Genomic DNA, 21,491 nt, shown 5'->3' with positions numbered 1-21,491 from the left:
ATTACTTTATTCTAAAAATTTATTGTAAAACTCTAAAGCACTCTTCTACAAGTTGCACTCATTTTTGGTGTATGATTTTTGCTTCAAAAAGCTAAGTCCAAAACTAAATATTAGTGCTATTATGTAATGTTTACTCATTATATGTGCTTTTCTTGTGCTTTGGTCGTAATTTTAGAAACTCATCTATATTAAGGTTTACTAATTTATCATTTTGGCTTAGTGCATTGGAATACCTAGTACCCTTCAGATTAAAATTTTTTAATTTATATGTATGTATGTATGTAACAGATTGGAAATGGCTATGTTAAAATTTGGTTTATGGCTGTGAAATTGAAAATTTATGCTATGCTCTACCCAAATGTAGAAAATACTAGTAAATTCTCTAAGAGAATGAGACTTATTCAAAACCAGGCCATAATAAACCTGGTTCATAATCTGGATTCTGTTATGGATTGGCTTTTGTCTGATGGAATGACATTTTAGATAAACCTTTGTTACAGTAGTTCCCTGGTTATGGGTATTACAGATAACTTCCTTGCCTTTGAGACTTGAGGGTAGGGACAATATGCATGTATAAGAAAGCTTCAAAAAGCTGATGGAAAAACAAAAGTTAATTAGCAAATACATTAGTCTATTTACAAACTTTTGACTTCCCTGAATTTGAGCTTAGTGAATATTAATAACTAATAATAGTTCATTTATATAAGGACCTGTGTATTTTTTTAAATCAAGTTTATGAAAGAAAGCTTAGTTACAGCCTTTCAAGCTGTAAGCCTCACAGTTTAGAGGCCAGCACCATCATGTTGCACATCAAGCCTAGCTTGTGTTGCTGGCATCCCATGTGAACTATGGTTCAAGTTCCTACTGCTGCACTTCTGATCCAGCTCCCTGCTAATGCAGTTGTGAAAGCAACAGAGGAAGATGGGCCCAAGTGTTTGGGCCCCTGTGCCCACCTGGGGGACCCAAAAGATCAGGCTCCTGGCTTCAGGCTGACCCACCTCTCTCTCTTACAGCTATTTGGGGAGTAAATCAGCAGGTAGAAGATCCCTCTCTGTACTTATCTCTGCCTCTTAACTCTACTTTTTAATTAAAAATAAGTAAATATAGGGCTCGGCGTGGTAGCCTAGTGGCTAAAGTTGGCCAGGGTCCCATATAGGTTTCAGTTCTAATCCCGGCAGCTCTGCTTCCCATCCAACTCCCTGCTTGTGGCCTGGGAAAGCAGTTGAGGACGTCCCAAAGCCTTAGAACCCTGCACATGCATGGGGGATCCGGAAGAGACTTTGGGCTCCTGTTCAGATCAGCACAGCACCAGCCGTCGTAGCCACTTGGGGAGTGAATCATCGGATGGAATATCTTCCTCTCTGTCTCTTCTCTGTATATCTGAGTTTGCAATAAAAAATAAATAAACGTTTAGTATCTTTAAAAAATAAATCTAAAAACATTATTTAAAAATTATAGAAAGAAAAATTTTAGGGGCTAGTGTGTGATGTCATTGATTAATCCGCCACCTACAAATGCCAGGATCCTATGTGAGAACCAGTGCATGGCCTAGCTGCTCTATTTCCCATCCAGTTTCCTCCTTGCACTCTGGGAAAGCAGTGGAGGATGGCCCAAAACTCTGGGACCCTACACCCACATGGGAGACCCAGAAGAAACTCCTGGTTCCTGCCTTCTGGCTTTGGATTGGCTCAGCTCTGGCCATTTTCACCATCTCTGAGGTAAATCAGCAGATGGAGGATCTTTCTGTCTCTCCTCTTTATAAATTTGCCTTTCCAATAAAAATATTAAAAAAAAATTTTTTTTAAGCAGGAAAATATTTTGTGTGTTAGGTTTGTTTGGCAGTAATTTTTTTTAGGTGCAAATAATAGGAACCCAATGTGACTAACCCAGGCAAAATTTGATTTATTTGAAGAAAACAGGGTTTCTCCGATTCAAAAGAAAGAAACAGGTTCTAAAATGAAAAGAATGAAGGCAGCTTCAGAGATAAGGCATCTGGAATTAATGGATAGTTTCATTGGGCACTACAGCAGGGGTGAATTAGTTTATTCTGCTCAAAGTGACATTCAAGCATGAGTGAATTTGATTGGATCACTGCCCAGGGACAGTAAGCTATCTGTATGGGCTGTCTTATCAATACTATTTCTGATAGATTGGAATTTATTTCCCCAAAGCAAAACTGAGCATTATTTCTACAAGAAATGTTTATTATCCAGACAACAGCAACAGGTGTCCACTATAGTGTTTATGGTAGAAAAGTCGAACACAACAGAAAAACATAAGCAGTTGTAAGAAATAACTTCACAGATTCTCCCAGTGGGAATGTTGTACAAAATTATAGTACAGTGTTATATAATACTGTTTTTGACATAAGTCAAGCCCATCCATTTCACAAATAGTGAGATGTGTGTGAAGTGACAGGGGCTCATGGTGTATCTGTGATGCTGTGTAATTTTATCTTTTTTTTTTTTTTTAAGATTTATTTACCTTTCATTGCAAAGTTAAATATACAGAAAGAATTAGACACAGAGAGGAAGGTCTTCCATCTACTTTTTAACTTCCCAAGGGGCCGCAATGGCAGGAACTGAACCGATCTGAGACCAGGAGCCAAGCGCCTCCTTGGATCAGGTTTCCCACGCTAGTGTAGGGTCCCCAGGCTTTGGGCCATTCTCATCTGCTTTCCCAGGCCACAGGCAGAGAGCTGGATGGGAAGTGGGGCTGTCAGGATTAGAACTGGTGCTCATATGGGATCCTGGAGCATGCAAAGTGAGGACTTGAGCTGCTAGGCTACCACACTGGGCCTGTGTAATTTTATCTTATGTGTAGACTCTTGCAGCCACCACCAGTCAAGACACATAACGGTGTCATCAAGGTGTCCTTTGCGGTCCCCTTGTTCAGCCACACCCAGGAATTCTTTGGTCTGCTCTGGACTGGCCTAACTGTAGCTGTTTTGGCCATTTAGGACATAAACAAGTCAATAGAAGATCTGGCTCTCTCTATGTCTCCCCTGTCTCCCTTCCACCGATAACTCTGCCTTTAAAATAAACAAATAACTCTTTAAAAGAAGGGGTAGCGGGGTGGGAGAGCCTGGAACAGTGACCTGGAGGCTAAGGTCCTCACCTTGAATGCTTCTGGCTTCAGACTGGCTCAGCTCTGGCCGTTGTAGCCTCCTCTCTGTATGTCTGACTTGACTTCTCTGTAAAAATAAACAACTCTTTAAAAAAAGGGAGGAGGTGTGAAAAACCTACCAGAATTCCCTGAAGTGTAAAGTGAATGTAGCCTGGCGCAATAGCCTAGTGGTAAAAGTCCTCACTTTGCATGCGCCAGGATCCCATATGGGTGCCAGTTCTAACTCGGCAGCTCTGCTTCCCATCAAGCTCTCTGCCTGTGGCCTGGGAAAGCAGTAGAGGATGGCCCAAAGCCTTGGGACCCTGAAAGCGTGTGGGAGACCCGGAATGAAACTCTTGGTTTCTAGCTTTAGTTTGGCTCAGCTCCAGCCGTTGTGGTCACTTGGTGAGTGAATCATCGGAAGGAAGATCTTCCTCTCTGTTTCACCTCTTCTCTATATGTCTGTCTTTCCAATAAAAATAAATCTTTAAGAAAAAATGAATGTAGTAGTACTTTATTTAAATAAAACTTTAAATTGAGATCTGCATTTTTCTTTTTAAAGTAAATTGCTTACCAAATGAATCTGTTATTGGTGGAATTGCAGAAAATGAGATCAAGAGAATATAGGAATTCAAATTTTTTTGGAGAATTTGAAGTCTTCCAAGAGCATTGTGAGTTTGGGCATTTCTGAGTCGTGTTAAATTTTAAGGGTTTGTATGCAAGCGATGATTGTGGTTTGTATGCTGGCATGAGTATAGATTTGTGTAAGTGTATATACACCATGTGAGTGAAAGATGGTAATTACACAGCCTGTGCAGTTATGTGTTTACGTTTAAAATGGACTTGAGTTGAGGACAGCTCTACTAAATGATTGCTACATCTCTTTTAACCTTGAAAGTCTGAGTCTATTTCTATTGTTTAATTCTGTTAGAATTCAAGGGATTGATCTTTAAAGGATAAATATAGAAAATGTAGTAGTTTATCCCAGGGATGCAGAAGCTGATTAAGTCTTCATTTTGATAGGGGTGTTTTTCTAGAAAGGAGTACAGAAAACTAAACAAAAGGCTGGCCATTGAAGTAGGGATTAAGTAGGCTAATCTGTTGTCAGGGGAATATCTGTAGGGTTGAATAAATTAATGATAAAGTCTCTTAAAGCTCTTTATCAAAAGATTTGAAATGGGAATAATAAAAATTAGAAGATACAGATGAATTTGGAACATGGTCAGTCCAAGTTCATTGTTATTAAGATTCTTCTTCTTATTGTTGTTGTTTAATTTTACAGGCAGAATATGAGGGGACTTTGAGGGGAGATAGCTTCCATCCACGGGTTCACTACCCAAATGGCCACAGTAGTTAGGGCTGGGCCTGGCTGAAACCAGGAGCCTGAAACTGCATCTGGATCTCCCACACGGGTGGCAGAGGCCCAAGTACTTGGACTACTCTTCACTGTCCTCCCAAGGACCTTAGAAGCTGTATTGGAAATGGAACAGCTAAGACTTGAACGAGTACTCGTATGGGACACACGCTGTAGCTTAACTTGCTGTGCTGTCACACTGGCTTCTGTATTGAGATTCTTTAGATGAGTTGCAACGAGAAATGCCAGCAAAGAGATGAAAAATAATCTCCAAGGTCGTAGACTTTCAGAGTTTTATCAAAAGTCTTAAAATACTTGAAGATCTGTCATTGGAATAAAAAAGATAAGCATCAAATGTTCTACTTTCAAAGACTATTTATTGCAAGGTCATTGTGGAAAATTCAGTGCAGAAAATCACAAGCAGGAATGCAAATATCCCCTCAAGTTTCTCCATGGTGACAACTACTGATGTCTGTTACCCAATTAAGACTAATCGTTGGAGGCCTGGTGTGGTAGCCAAGTGGCTAAATCCTTTCTTTGCATGTTCTGGGATCCCATATGAGCACTGGTTCTAATCCCGGCAGCTCTGGTTGCCCATCCAGCTCCCTGCTTGTGGCAGTCAAGGATAGCTCAAAGCCTGGGGACCCTGCATCTGCGTGGGAGACCCGGAAGAGGTTCCTGGCTCCTGGCTCCTGGCTTCGGATTGGTGCAGTACCGGCTGTTGCAGTCACTTCCGGGGGAATCATTGGATGGAGGATCTTCCTCTCTGTCTCTCCTCCTCTCTGTATATCTGATTTTCCAATAAAAACACAATAAATCTTAAAAAAAGACTAATCATTGGAATGAAAGAAGCCATCTCTGGCTTGAAAGTAAGAATTTATGAATAACTTGAAGTGTATGAGGACCTAGTTTCCACCACATCACAATGTTTCCTTAAGAGACTGGCTAATGTCCCACACGGATAGTTTACAGCTGGTGTGGACTTCTGTAGGTAAATGGACTAGATTATCTACGAAGTTTCCATAGCCATGTGTGAGTGCCAGCATCAGAGAGAAACCTGTATTAACTGGTTCGGTAAAAATGATTACATGCTGTAGATTCTGACTCAACAGTTCTTATGGGTATACAGTGGTATTTTAAAAAACGAATGGGAGGGCCCGGAGGCGTGGCCTAGCAGCTAAAGTCCTCACCTTGAATGCACCGGGATCCCATATGGGCGCCGGTTTTAATTCCGGCAGCTCCACTTCCCATCCAGCTCCCTGCTTGTGGCCTGGGAAAGCAGTAGAGGACGGCCCAAAGCTTTGGGACCCTGAACCCATGTGGGAGACCCGGAAGAGGTTCCTGGATCCTGGCTTCAGATTGGCATAGCATCAGCCGTTGAGGTCACTTGGGGAGTGAATCATCGGATGGAAGATCTTCCTCTCTGTCTCTCCTCCTCTCTGTATATTTGACTTTGCAATAAATAAATAAATCTTAAAAAAAAAGAAAACTAATGGGAAATGAAAAGATAAATTTAAATGCAAAAAAGCCTTTTGAAGGATTACTCATTCATTTTGATATAATTTTGAGTTTATAAAAACGTCTATGTGAGTGAATTTCATAATTTTAGTGAAAAATTTATAATAAAAATTTCATCTTATATATTCTTAAGAAGTAAGCATAGTAAGTAAAACTCTAGAATTTGTCATTCTTTTTTTGTTTTTTAGTGATTAGTTAATTTATGTCACGTTCCAAAGGCTCAAGATTTCCCCTCCCCTGCTGATTTCCCCTATTTTATTACAATAATATAGTCCTTTAGAAAATAGTCATAAATGCATTGTTCAGCTATATAGTGTATGCTGACATTGTAGGTGTAGAGAATGGCAGATTCCAGCATCCTATTGTCAAGATGTATTTTAGCAGTTTCGCTGGGAGTCCATCTTTGATTTGGAAGCAGCGATCCATACTGCGTTGTGTCTTCACATCTCAGTATGACAGTCTGTATTATACAGTTCTCTAGACGACTGTATATACACAGGCATGTTTACCTGTATACCTATGGATTTTGTATTTTACATGAAGGTTGCATTATATCATGTTTACTTATTATATAAGGTTTACTTATTTATTTGAAAGAGTTCAGAGAGAGTGAGTGCTCCTATCTGCTTGTTCACTTCCCAGAGGCTGTAATGACTAGGGCTGTGTTGGGCCCAATATGGGAGCTTAGAATTTCCTCCGGTTCTCTCTAGAGAGGCCCAATCTTTAGGAATTTTTCGAAGGACTATTAGCAGGGACCTGGATTGGAAGTAGAACAATTCGGAATTGAACTTGGGACTATATCAGATGCCAGCCTTACAGTGGAGGCTTCACAAGCTTTGCCACGTCATCAGACCTAGTGAAAAAAGTTTTGAGATGTATTCTTTGTCTTTTCTTTTTTTTAATTTAAAGTTTATGGAAAATGCATTATGTATATAATCAAGTTTTTTTTAATGAAGTTTTTAAAAAAAGATTCATTTATTTTTATTGGAAAGTCAGATCTACCAAAAGAAGGAGAGACAAAGATCTTCTGTCTGTTGATTCACTCCCCAAATGGCCACAAAAGCTGCAGCTGAGCTGATCCGAAGTCAGGAACCAGGAGCTGCTTCTGTGTCTCCCACAAGGACGCAAGGTCCCAGGGCTTTGGGCTACATCCTCCACTGCTTTCCCAGGCCACAAGCAGGGAGCTGGATGGGAAGTAGAGCAGCTGAGACATGAACTGGTGGCCATGTGGGCTCTCAGCATTTGTAGGGGGAAGATTAATTAATTGAGCCACCGCACAGGGCCCTTCTACAGAGAATCTTTTTTTTTTTTTTTTTTTAAGATCATTTATGTTTTATTGGAAAGTTAGATGAACAGAGAGGAAGATCTTCATCCACTGGTTCACTCCCGAAATGGTTGCAATGGCCAGAGCTATTCTCATTTGAAGCCAGGACCAGGAGCTTTTTGGGGGTCTCCTACACGGACGGGTGCAGGGTCCTAAGGCTTTGGGCCATCCTCAACTGATTTCCCAGGCCACAAGCAGGGAGCAAGTGGGGCCTCCGGGATCAGAACTGGCACCCATATGGGATCCCAGTGTGTGCAAAGTGAGGACTTTAGCCACTAGGCTGCCGCGCCAGGCCCAGACAGAGAATCTTTCATCCACTGATTCACTCCCCAGATATTTGCAACAGCTGGTGTCTGGGCCAGGCTAAAGCTAGAAGCTTAGAGCTTCTTCTGGGTCTGTCAAATGCACATAGGGGCCCAACCATTTACCTGCTGCTTTCTCGGGTGCGTTACCGGGGAGCTGGTTCAGCTGGGTCTTGAACCTGTGCCCATAAGGCACTACAGGTGGTGACTAAATGTGCAATGCTACAATGCCAGCTGAACTTTCAACATTATTTATTATATTATTGAAAGATATGGAGAACTATATTTCATTCACTGGTTTATGCCCCAGATGCTTAAAGTCAGAAGTTAATTTAGTTCTTACATGTGGTGGCAAGATCCGAAGCACCTGAGATGTCACTTGCTGCTGTGTGACTCCTCTCCCATTTACTTAATATGTATTAGCAGGAAGCTAGAGTGGGAGCCAGAGGAGGGAACTGAAAAGAGTCCCTCCATTGTAAGATGCAGCATTATAGACAGTCTTATCCGGTTCCTCAAACATCCAGCTACGTAGTTTGTATTATATTCATTTCTGTTAGACTTTTCGCCCTTTGTATACAAAGGAATTGATGCAGGTTGTTGAAGAGATTATTGTTTCAAAATCATTTGTTGGCCTAGTGGCTAAAACCTTGCCTTGCATGCACCTGGATCCCATAAGATATGGGCACCGGTTCATGTACTGGTTGTTTCACTTTTTCCCTTGCAGCTCCCTGCTTGTGTCCTGGGAAAGCAATAGAGGATAGCCTAAAGCCTTGGGACCTTGCATCCGCCTGGGAGACCCAGAGGGAAAGTCTTGGCTCCTGGCTTCAGATTGGCTCGGCTCGGGCCGTTGTGGCCATTTGGGGAAATAGAATCAGCAGATGGAAAATCTTTGTTTTTCCTTCTCTCTGTAAATCTTACTTTCCAATTAAAAAAAAAATCTTTTTTATTTGTTTAGTTGGAAGCTATAGTTGAGGGAGGGTGTCAGAGAGCAAGAGAGAGAGCATGGTTTGTTGCTCATGTACGGTGAAGTAACTATATTGCTGTAGTAAAAGGAAATAATTGAAAATTTGCCTATAATAGACGGAATGGATAGGAACATATATATGTAACCCCCCCCCCCTTTTGTTTTAAAGATTGAGAAGGCAAGGGGTTGGAGAGATCATCTATGCCCTGTTCACTCCCCAGATGGCTGTAATGGCCAGAGTTAGGAACCGAGAGCTTCTTGCAGATGTCTCATACGGGTGCAGCAGCCTCTTGGGCTATATTCTGCTGCCTTTCCAGGAACCTTAGTAGCGACCTCTTAATTGGAAGTTGAGCAGCCAGGAATGATACTAGTCCTCATGTGAATTGACTTTTGCTGCTAGTTGGAACTTTAACTCACTCCCCAGTGATGGCTAGTTTTTACCTTTTAAAAGAAGGTAGTGGGAGCCTGGCGCGGTGGCGCAAGTGGTTAAAGTCCTCGCCTTGCACGCCCGGGATCCCATATGGGCGCCGGTTCTAATCCCTGCAGCCCTGCTTCCCTTCCAGCTCCCTGCCTGTGGCCCGGGAAAGCAGCAGAGGACGGCCCAAAGCTTTGGGACCCTGCACCTGCGTGGGAGACCCGGAAGAGGCTCCTGGCTTTGGATCGGCATAGTATCGGCCCGTTGCGCTCACTTGGGGAGTGAATCATCGGATGGAAGATCTTCCTCTCTGTCTCTCCTCTCTGTATATCCGCCTTTCCAATAATAATAATAATAATAATAATAATAATAATAATAATAATAATAAAAATAAATCTTTAAAAAAAAAGAAGGTAGTGGAAGTTAATTTTTTAGAGATTTGTTTCTTTATTTGAAAAGGTTTCAAAGCAAAGTCCTTCATTTGCTGATTCATTCCCTAAATGGCCACAGTTACTGTGCCAGTCGACCTAGAACTCCTTTTCTGTTTCCCACATGGGTGCTACCCCAACCCATGGCATGCACAGAATGGGAAAGGGAGGCAGTGCACAGTCAGAAAATTAGAGAAGAGGCAGACACAGCTATAGATGAAGGTCAAAGCAAGCAGCCAGAGAGAAACCATCTTCTCTGAATTAAGAAAGAAGGGCAACCTTGCAGGCTTGCTGCATCTGCTTTTTATTGAACTTACAGGAATTGATGTGGTTTAGTCTTTAATATAGCTGTTCCTCATATTCATGTTAATCAACTAATGCTTGATGAACCAAGCATATGACTGACACATGTAAGTCAGTGCCTGACTGAAGAATATTGTGGGGGGTTTTTTTTAAAGCATGATAACATTTTACTTTATTCACACAGCATATTCTAGAGAAATTTGTAAAAGTCTTGCAAAAAGATGTATTATATCAAAATACATCCTAAATGTTTAGTTATTTTGTGCTACTCTACAAAAGTAGAGTACAAAGTGGTTACAAAGTTCTCTACAAAGTAAAAAGTAGAGTACAAAGTAGTTACCTATATTTCATGCAGGTGGATTCATGAGTAGTTTTTCACATGCAGATTTATGTGGAAATATTTTCCGAGGTTTTCAATGCTATTTTAAAATAAAAGTTCCACAGTTTGGTGATGTTCCAAGTTGAAGAATATTCTTCTTTTTTTTTTTTTAAGATTTATTTATTTACTTTTGTTAGAAAGGCAGATTTACAGAGAGAAGGAAAGATAGAAAGTTCTTTTGTCCACCAATTCACTCCCCAAGGGACTGCAACAACTGGGGCTGAGCCATTCTGAAGCCAGGAGTCTCCTCTGGATTTTCCACCCTGGGTTTGCCACATAAACCCTATGTGTGGTTTATGTATTGCACATAGGGTCCCCAGGCTTTAGGCTATCCTATACTGCTTTCCCAGACCACAAGCAGGTAACTGGAAAGGAAGTGGAGCAGCCAGGAGATGAATCAGCAGCTCCCATATGGACCCATATGGGATCCCAGTGCTTCCAAGACAAGGATTTTAGCCACTAGGCTACCATGCTAGACCTGAAGGATATTTTAAAAATATGCAGTTCTGGGGCCCGGCTCGGTGGCGCAAGTGGTTAAGGTCCTCGCCTTGCACGCCCGGGATCCCATATGGGCACCGGTTCTATCCCAGCAGCCCCGCTTCCCTTCCAGCTCCCTGCCTGTGGCCCGGGCTTTGGGACCCTGCACCCGCGTGGGAGACCCGGAAGAGGCTCCTGGCTTCGGATCGGCATGGCATCGGCTGTTGCGCTCACTTGGGGAGTGAATCATCGGACGGAGGATCTTCCTCTCTGTCTCTCCTCTCTGTATATCTGCCTTTCCAATAAAAAAATAATAAAAATAAATCTAAAAAAAAATATGCAGTTCTATGTCCTTGGAACATTGCCCAATTGTGCATACTCACCTGCAGACCTTGACCTTGGTCCCATATGTTGTCCACCTGCATATTCTTGCCTGCAAGCTTTGACCTTAGTTTCTGGAGCAAGCAGTCTGTGAACTCAAGATTCCAGACAGAGAAGCTATTTATTGTAAATTGTCTGTGGCAGTCTGCCAAGGCTACAGCAACCAGGGCTGGGAAGTCAAAGTCCAGGAGCCAGGAGCTTCTCCCAGGTCTCCCCAGTGTGTGCAGAGGGCTCAAGAATTTGAATCATCCTCTACTATTTACCCAGGCACATTAGCAGGAAACTGAATTAAAAGTGGAGCAGCTGGGACTCGATCTGTCACCTTTATGGAATGCCAGCACCACAGATGGCAGCTTTGCCCACCGTTCCACAGCACCAATTTTGCAAGTAAATTGTTTAAGGTATTTTGAAAGGCCTTTGAAATGGGGAGACCTATAGACAAAATTAAGTAAGCCCTGAACAGTTGGTTTTAATTTTTACAGTTAATGTTGCCAGTATACTTAATACTGTATTTCAAACTTTACATTTTCAACTATGCCTTCAAGGCCTAGAATGAAACTAAAAAGGAAGAAAAATAATAATGAAAGTATCTAGACTTTCAGTGAAAAAATCAGGCAGAGTGAATAACAGAGCAAGAGAGACATCCATCCACTTGTTGGCCTCCCAGTGTCCAAAGGGCACAGCTGAGCCAGGCTGAAGGCCAAGTGGGCAGCCCAGGCCAAGCCTGTGATGGACACAGCAACAGTTCAGTCCCTGGATGCCGGAGTCTGCTAGGAATTGGACGGGGGACACGGTATCTTAGTCAGCAGCCTAACTTCCAGCCAAGGCCCTCACCTGGAATATTGTTTAAATGCTAAAGTGGGAAATATTAAGAGTGATCATTTTGCTGCAAGTGCTGTTGTACTAATGTTGAACAAGTTCTTTCTATAAATTGGGTGTTAGTGATAAATCAGAAAATGTAAGTTCTAAATCTGGGTTTCTGTTTTTGCTCATTTCTTCAATTCATAACAAAATCACAAGTGTGGTGTATGTATTGCACATCGTGAACTTGTACCCATTTACCTCAAATCTCTGAGAGCAAAAAAGCCAGCTTAGGCTTAGTCATAAATTAAATGATATTTTAGTGTGCACCAGAAAAAAAAATGAAGGAGGGAGATACTTTTACATTAAAATGTGTGAGTGTGTGCTTCTTATTGAACCTCCGCTTCCTGTTCTATGTCAGCCACACTAACCACCGGCTTGCAACATGACAGATACTTTGTAAGTGTTCAGTGAAATGGTAAAATAGGCCAGCTTCTTTGCTGTATGATTTTAAAAGCAGTTTTGTTGAGGTGTAGTTTGCATTACCATATACTTGACCCCTATTTGCTGTGTTTATTTTGTCAACCAGCCCCATAGTCGAGTTTTAAAATGGTTTGGTCATTCCAGTAGGGTCACTCCTACTCCTCAGTAGCTAATAATGCTGGTCCCTGCCTCCAACCTCTCGTCTACAGTCTTTTTTGAAAGTTGCATGTCTGGACATTCATGTAAACAGAATTATATGAAGTCCTCAAGAAGCTGTGGGAAAATGTCCATTATGCAAACATTGCGTGGCTTTCAAAGATTTCTTTTTGCAGTAAAATATCTAATTCCATTTCCCACAAATTTTTGAAGGTCCTTTATTTTTCAAGAATACCCTGTGTAGTAGCATTTGTCACTACTTCATTCCTTTTCATTGGTCCGTATCATCCATAGTGTTTAACTTTAAATCTTTATTTGTAATTTGTAGATTATTGACTTTTATAAAAATTAGAAAAAATGCTTTGTACTACTTTCATTTTCAGTAAGATAGAGACAACAGTGAGAATTGCTCAAAAGACCTACCGTGACATCTGTTCTCAGCTGAAGCTGGGAGCCAGGACTGCAGTTCAGGTCTTCTGTTTGAGTAGCAAGAACTTATGCGCTAGCTGCTGTCTCAATTGAGGAAGCTGGGAACATGGATCAAACTCATTTACTCCACTCTGAGATTTGGGCATCTCAACCAGTAAACATTTAGCCAACATGTGTTCAGTAGGAAGCTGGAACTTGAAGCAGCTGGACCACTCCATCAAACTCTTACCCCTGGTTTGATATTTTTTCTTAAAGATATATGTATGGGGCCCGGCTCGGTGGCGCAGTGGTTAAGGTCCTTGCCTTGCACGCCCGGGATCCCATATGGGCGCTGGTTCTATCCCTGCAGCCCCGCTTCCCTTCCAGCTCCCTGCCTGTGGCCCAGAAAAGCAGTCGAGGACGGCCCAAAGCTTTGGGACCCTGCACCTGCGTGGGAGACCCGGAAGAGGCTCCTGGCTTTGGACCGGCATAGTATCGGCCGTTGCGCTCACTTGGGGAGTGAATCATCGGACGGAAGATCTTCCTCTCTGTCTCTCCTCTCTGTATATCCGCCTTTCCAATAAAAAAATAATAATAATAATAAAAATAAATCTTTAAAAAAAATTTTAAAAAAAAAGATATATTTATGGGCCCAGCACGATAGCATAGTGGTTAAAGTCCTCGCCTTACACGCGCAAGGATTTCATATGGTTGCCTATTCTAGTCCCATCCAGCTCCCTGCCTGTGGCCTGGGAAAGCAGTCGAGGATGGCCCAAAGCCTTGGGACCCTGCACCTGCATGGGAGACCTGGAACAGCTCCTGGCTTTGGATCGGCTCAGCAACAGCCATTGCAGTCACTTGGGGAGTGAACCATTGGACGGAGGATCTTCCTCTCTGACTCCTCCTCTCTGTATATCTGCCTTTCCAATAAAAACAAAAGATTTATTTATTTATTTAAATTGGAAAGGCAGACTTGCAGAAAGAAGGAGAGATAAAGATCTTCCATCTGATTATTCAGTTTCCAAATGGCTGTAACAGCTGGAGCTGAACCAATCTGAAGCCAGGAGCTTCATGGGTGCATGGACTCAAGACCTTGGGCCATCTATGCTGCTTTTCTAGGCCTAAGTGGAGAGCTGGATTGAAAGTGGAACGGCCAGGATTAGAACCCACACCCACATGGGATGCTGGTCTTTGCAGGTGGAGGAATAGCCTGTTAAGCCATGTTGCTAGGCCCCTTGACTATTTTTGTTTGTTTGTTTGTTTGTTTGTTTGTTTTTGCATGTAGGCCAACTGTTGTGTGGACTGTGCCTTAATTTGGTTATATTTCATATTTTCCCGGATCATATTGCAGTTCACATTTTGTAGAAATGTCACAGAATTAATGTGTCTCTTTTTATTATATCATAGCGAAACATACATGAATTCAGTTCCCTGCAGTATTGGTTTATGTGATGACTACAAGTATTTTCCACCTGCTTCCTTTAAAATGTTTTAATCTACCTGAAAGATGGAATTAGAGATTAAAAAAGCAGAAATCTCCCATCTGGTTCACTCTCCAAATACAGCAGCCAGGCTGGACCACGCTGAACCCAGGAAACGCAACTCCATCTGGGTTTTCCATGTGGGTAATAGGGGTCCAAGCACTTAAACCGTCATATGCGCCTTCCAGGATATGTTTGGAGAAAGCTGGATCAGAAGCAGAGTAGCTCATACTGGAATTGGCACTCTGATATAGGATGCAAGTATCTCATCTGGTGGCTTAATGTGCTGTGCCACAGTGCCCACCCAAGGTTTTATAGTAGTAAAGATAAAACTTTTGCCCCTTTGTATTCATAGTTGATAAACATCTTACAGGAGGGAGGGAGAAATACTTTGATACTACCCAAAGTTTCTTGTTTCTCTATCTTTGTCCAGTAGTTTTGTTTTCTTTTTTTTTTTAAGCTTTATTTTTATTGGCAAGGCAAATTTTTACAGAGAAGGAGGTCAGAGAGAAAGATCTTCCATCTGCTGGTTCACTCCCCAAGTGTCCTCAATGGCTGGGATTGAGTTTATCTATAGCCAGGAGCTAAGAGCTTCCTCCTGGTTACCTATGTGGGTAGAGAGTCCCAAGGTTTTGAGCCATCCTCAACTGCTTTCCCATGCTACAAGCAGGGAGCTGGCAGCTGGCTCTAAGCTCTGGATTACTCTCTCTTTGCCAAGTGTTGGGACTTACTCTCTGGTAGTCATAGATGTAACCAAAACAATGCAAGCACTTTTTTTTTTTTTTTAAGGATCTGTTTTATTTGAAAGGCAGAGTTACAGAGAGAAGGAGAAATAGAAAAACAGAGATATTCCATCCGTTGGTTTACTCCTCAAAGGCTACAATTGCCAGAGCTGAGCCAATTCAAAGCCAGGAGCCAGAAGTCTCCCCTGGATATTCCACATGGGTGCAAGGCCCCAAGGCCTTAAGGTCATTCTCCACTGCTTTCCCAGAATACAAGCAGGGAGTTGCATCTGAAATGGAGCAGCAGGGACCTAAACCAGTGCCCACATGGGATGCTGGCAGTGCAGGTGGAGGCTCAGCCATGGTGGTGGCCCCTAGAAGCACATTTTAACTTCATCTTTTGTCGTGTTGGCTGTCATTTCGTAGATGGAATAAAGTCTTTGGCAAGCCCAGTGTCACTGTGGCAGGGAATTGTGTGTAACTTTCTCTTCTGTACTGTAAGGTCCACATAACACAATGGATGATGAATTCCAAACAGTAATTCAAGGACTCTGCTTGGCTTTTTGTTTCTAGATCCAACTTGGTTTTCTTCTTAATCCTTAAGTTCAAGATTTAGGAAAAAGATTAAGATGAATGAGTTGTTGGGATAATCTGTACATGCTTGGATATATTTTCATTTAATATATTTGGGGAATTCAAAAAGTGATTTTTTTTTTTTGTTAACATGAGATTTATTACCTTTGAATGTTCCATTTCACATCTCTATAAATTTCAGTGGTTTTATTGGGGTGCTTTATAGCAGGCAGGATATTTTTAGTTGAAATAACAGGAAACACAATGTAAACTGACTTAAACATTGAAAAAATTCATCATTTAATGTAAGTGAAAAAAGCAGACAGTTTGATCAGTTGCTTCAGCAGTTTCATCCGTATCTCAGTTCTGCTTCCTTATTTTTTGTTCCATTCTCAGCTGACTCATCCATCATGATTGCAAGCTGGTTGCTGGCAGACTGGGGAGCTGGATGTTTTCAGGTTCAGACATAGAAGGAAAAAAAATGCTTCCCAGAGACTTTAAATAAGATTGCTTGCCATTGACACTGGCCAGCCCATTATGAAATCAAATGTTAAACTAAATATTTTTCTTACAATGTTTCTAGGTATAAATTATAGTTGTTTTAGAAAAGTGGCTTCTATAGGCAAAAGATATGGAAGAAAAATCTGGAGAGAATTGGAGTTTGCAAGAAAAACAAGTGAGAGTTGTCATTGCCAACAAAAGCATCAGTCAGAGGAACTGTAAGTTACGGATGGACAGACTGCTGGAGCCGAGGAGAGTGGGCAGGACAGCGACCAAGGACACATCATGTTGATCATCTTGAATTGTATCTCTTTTTTTTAAAGATTTATTTATTTTATTGGAAAGTCAGACATACAAAGAGGAGGTGAGACAAAAGAGGAAGATCTTCTGTCCAATGATTCACTCCCCAAGTGGCAACAGCAAGACTGAGCTGATCTGAAGCCAAGAGCCAGAAGCTTCTTCCAGGTCTCCCACACGGGTATACGGTCCCCAGGATTTGGGCCTTCCTTGACTGCTTTCCAGGCCACAAGCAGGGAGCTGGATGGGAAGTGGAGCTGCCGGGATTTGAACTGGCACCCATATGGGATCCTGGTACATGCAAGGTGAAGACTTTAGCCACTAGGCTACCGCACCAGCTCTTACCCCCAGAACCATATCTCAAGAATGTTATGACAATACACAGTGTGATAGTCGAACAGCTAAAGTCTTCATGTTGCACACACACTAGGATCCCATGCGGGCATTAGTTCAAGTCCTAGCTGCTGCACTTCCCATTCAACTTCCTGCCTGTGGCATAGGAAAGCAGTAGAAGATGGGCCAAATCCTGGGGACCGTATACCCATGTGGGAGACCTGGAAGAAGCTTCTGGCTCTTGGCTTCAGGTTTTCTCAGCATCGACTGTTGTGGCTACCAGCAGATAGAAGATCTTTCTCTCTGCCTCTCTTTCTCTCTATAAATCTGACTTTATAATAAAAATGAATAAATCTTTAATTAAAGAACATTGATATTATGAGTGACTTATAAGTTAAGCAGGAGGTAATACTATCAGATTTGTTTTTGAAGGCTTACTCTAGTTTCAGAGAAAAGAATAAATGGAGTGAGGATGAGCTGACTCACTGTGGAACACAGGAACACTGGGGTTGGAGGAACAGATTGTCAAAGACACCACGTAGTTACTGGTTTGACATGATGATGTGTACAGTACGTAAATGTGTATCTGCACGTTCGTGAACCAAGATGCCCACGTGGCCTCTGATTAGGGCGGCGAGGGTCGAGACATGGAGGAAAGGGGTAGGACAAATGTTTATTTTATACCTGGAATTCTAAAAAATAACAGTCATAATGAAGTAATTAATATATTACTAAGTTATACATACAAGATAGACATGCTGAAGCCCTTTCTTCAGTAATCTCATGGCAAATGTAAATACAAAAAACCGTGGCATCCTGTGAGTTTCAGAGATCAGGTTTAGTTTTGGGGATTAGTATGCAAGAGGATAAATATTGCTTCTTTGAATCTTTGATCTTTTCTTTCTCTGTTGACTTTTTCATTTGTAAAGCTAATGCTAAATAAAACATTGCTTTTAGAACATACTTGTGATGCTTGTGTATTTTTTTTTGAACATATGTTTTATTTTAAGGGCAGAGTTACAGAGGAGAGAGATCTTTAGTTTGCTGGTACACTCCTTGAATGACCACAGTGACTGGGACTGGATGAGGCCCACGCTTCATCTAGGTCTCCATATTGGTGCGGTGGGGGCCAACATACTTAGGCCATCACCTGCTACTTTCTCAGGTGCATTAATAATGAGCAGGGTCGGAAGTAGAGCAGCAGTGTACCCTTATAAGATGCTTAACCCACTACCTCACAGTGCTAGCCCCTTTTCTGTATTTTTCTAGCGTTAATTGGTAAATGCTAGATCGCAATCAAAGAATGATGTATTTTTTCCTCATTTGTTAGTTTATAAAGCATATATAAATCAATGAAGTGTTACTTACCAATTAATTTTAAGTGAATGTTAACTGGTATTTGGGAGAAGAAAGTAATCATTGTACCTTCATCATCATATTATCATTTTGTTTTGCAGTGGGACATCCCCTCTTGCATGCCTGAATGCAATGCTGCACACCAACTCCCGGGGTGAAGAGGGCATCTTTTATAAGGTGCCAGGTAGAATGGGAGTGTATACTTTGAAGGTAAATATGTTGTTGGTGAATCACTGAAAAAGAAAAAAAAACAGGAAATGACCACTCATAAGTAATATTTAATTAATTGAGATGGAGCTATGATTTTCTAGAGCTTATTTTTAGGAAGAAGTAGTGTTTTCAACCTTGTCCCCTATATATATTTAAAAAAATTTTTTTAACTGGATAAATAGATCAGAGGAGTAGCTTTCATTTGTTTATATGATTTTATCTTTAAAGGATAAAACAAAAATTATTGACAGTATCTTTATAAGAGCCTTACAGCATTTGAATATCACAGTTACTGTGGTATATACCACAGTAAATGCTGTGGATCACTTTCTCATTTACTTCTCCACTCCAGATAGCAGGTTTTTTGTTTTTTGTTTTTTTTAATAGTGAAGACAATGTTTAGGAGACTATTTTCTTGCCTAAAGCTGACCATATAGTGTCAGCCAGGATAGGAGCTCAGATCTGTCTCAGTCCCTAAGCCCATATTCTTTCTACCCTGTGTTGAGAAGAGACCATTATTTGTCAGTGATCTCTCAGTTACTAACAGGAAAACAAAGTCAGCCTGAACAGAACAGAGGATTTATTTGCCCACATAACTGAAAGTTCTAGGGAAGCCCAGGCTGGATACAGGAACTTAAATGATGCCTTGGGAATTGGTCTCTGCACTTCTCTTTTGGTTTCATTCTTAGTTGAGCTTTCTTGCTGTCATACAGTGTCACTCTTTACCCCCCACTCTGCCAACACCCAGTAGGATAGAAAGTGTTGCAGGAGCTAAAGGAGGAGGTTCTCACTGAGTTCTGACTCAGCTTCATTGGTCTGGCTGAGTCCTTGTGGCTGCACCTGAAAGATTGTTTGGGTCAGCCAGACTCTGTTCATGATCACCCTTAAAGTAGAGTTGAGATTACACCCCCTCAAGCTAGAGGACATTGATCATCAGCTGGAGCACAAATGCTCAGTTGGTAGGGACTTTGTCTATGTTCTTTGCCAATGTGGCACTCTGTCCTTGCTGCCTTTTTAACTCTTAGCTCTTGTCATCACTGTGCCCCATGGTTGTCTGTGGCCCGCCAATAGTCAAAAGATCTGACCGTTGTAGAGCACCTCCTTTTTGTAGTTTGTTAAACTTTCTGAGGTTAAAAGGGCTTAATTTCTACATGGTGCTTTCTACATTTGGGTTTGGTTTTAACTGTTCGTGCTCGCTTCAGCAGCACATATACTAAAAAAAGATTTTAACTGTTCTAGACCTTCCATATTGTTTTTTAAAAAATACTCATTAAGTACCTCCTGTGTTAATAGTTGTAGGAAAAAAGCCAGTGATTTTGCTGAGGTACTGCACTTTACCTCTAGATCTGTAGGAGTTTCTTCCTGCACACCAAGCGTTCCCTCCAGCAGGCACCCGCTGGGGGTCCTCAACTTCACCTCATCTCTTGAAACTCCCTGGAGGGGGTGGCAGGTCCCATAAAGCAGGGCCAACAGAGATGTTCCTGTCACCCAGGAAATTCTCGAGATTTGGGAGCTCCTAGACGAAGGACCAAGTATCAGGACATGAAATTGTCCCAATGCTGCTATTGCTCAACAAAATACAAAGGTTTTAGAAGTTTTCCTCTCTCTTCAGGAACCATAGTCAGAGACCAGATGTTTATTTATCATGTCCTGATTCCACACCCAGGCTAAAACCATGCACCTGTAAGGCAGGATCAGCTGTGGGTTTCTTGAGGTTTATACTGTAGCTACTAAGAGACTGGTATACTCACAAAGCACTGTTCTCTGAAGTACTGGGATGATGAGGAGGAGTAAATGTTGATTTTGAATAAAAGGATTCTTGTATGCCCTCTGGGCTTTGACAGATAAATAATAGGAGGAAGGGCCTTCTGGGGTACTGTCTTAAGCCTAAAGGCACAGCCAGAAGGATTCAGAATGTATTTTGAAAGTTGAGTTATGAGCCACATGGGGGCTTGTTTGTTAAGGTGTCAAGATAGAGTAAATGTTAGGAAGTATTCAGTGGAGGCCTTTGACAGCCTGACAGAGCAGTTTGGTGTGTGTGGTACAGGTAGTGGTACTGATAATAGATGGAAGAGGTCTTTCTGAATTACACAATGAAATCCATGTGTGGGAGAATGATTCAAATAGATGGATTTAAGGATGAAGCAGTGGAAAAAGTGGTTATGCTTGTTTGGAAGACAATGACCCTGAGTTAAGAGGGGGGTAAAATATACACCCCATGTTTTCTAGACTTTAAGATGCCAGGTAGCATTTAAAGAATCGGTTGGCAGACATATGACCTGTAGTTTTCACAAATACCTGAAATATAATTACCTTTTCTTAATCCTGTGGCCCCTACAGAATCAGCTGCTCATGCCTCAAGTCCCTCTTCATTTCACTCCCTCTTTTCCTATTCCAGATGCTGCACATATTTTCTATGTTTCTTTCTCTTTCTTTCTTTTTTGGTTGTTGTTTAGGTTTATTTGTTTTTATTGGAAAGGCAGATATACAGAGAGAAGGAGAGACAAAGATCCTCCATTTGCTGGCTCACTCCCTAAGTGGCAGCAGGCCGGAGCTGAACCCATCCAAAGCCAGGAGCCAGAAGCTTCTTCTGGGTCACCTATGTGGATGCAGGGTCCCAAGGCTTTGGACCGACCTCTACTGCTTTTCCAGGCTACAAATGGGGTTGGAGGGGAAGTGGAGCAGCCGGGATGCAAACCGGTGCCCATATTAGAATCCTGGTGGTTACAGGGCGAGGATTTAGCCACTAGGCTATTCTGCTGAGCCCATGTTTTCTGTTTTGTTAATGTCACTTGGTATTTTTTGTGTGCCAGAGTTGTTTTTCAGTCTGAATATAAAAATAAGACAATTATAAAATTATATACATAATAAACTAATGGAGGGAAGAACCACCCATTATTTCATAAACTTATAAATAACATTCAGTAATGCCTTTAAATGTGTATTTTTTATGTATTACACAAATACATAATAGCTAATATTTTATTAAGGTTTTATGCCAGGCACTGTTGTAAATGTTAGCATTTTATGTTAATTAGCTCATTTTATTTCATAATGGCCTTTTTACGTGGTTCCTGTTATCCTCACCTTAGAGACAGGAAAACTGTGGCATGAAAAGGTGAGCCCCAGGCTGCACAGTTAGGAAGAACAGACCAGAAAACCTTTTTGCTTTTCTTTGATCTTGAAACTAAGCTGTTACAACTTTCAAATAAAACCCTGA

General features: G+C 41.6%; 1 protein-coding gene across 4 annotated transcripts in view; it reads left to right on the top strand.

Moving 5' to 3' along the window:
* ASXL2 (ASXL transcriptional regulator 2) overlaps positions 1-21,491 on the top strand; it is a 136,583-nt gene that overhangs the window by 68,354 nt on the left and 46,738 nt on the right. For all 4 annotated transcript variants that reach the window (XM_040992936.1, XM_040992935.1, XM_040992934.1 and 1 more), the window contains exon 4: positions 18,163-18,271. In XM_040992936.1, coding sequence (XP_040848870.1) covers positions 18,163-18,271 — 109 coding nt within the window. The remainder of the gene's footprint in view (positions 1-18,162; positions 18,272-21,491) is intronic.

The sequence above is a fragment of the Ochotona curzoniae genome, unplaced genomic scaffold, assembly GCF_017591425.1.
Source record: "Ochotona curzoniae isolate NIBS_2020 unplaced genomic scaffold, NIBS_Ocur_1.0 contig_883, whole genome shotgun sequence".
NCBI lineage: Eukaryota > Metazoa > Chordata > Mammalia > Lagomorpha > Ochotonidae > Ochotona > Ochotona curzoniae.
The sequence above is the reverse complement of the archived record's forward strand: the minus strand, read 5'-3'. Positions and strand labels throughout refer to the sequence as shown.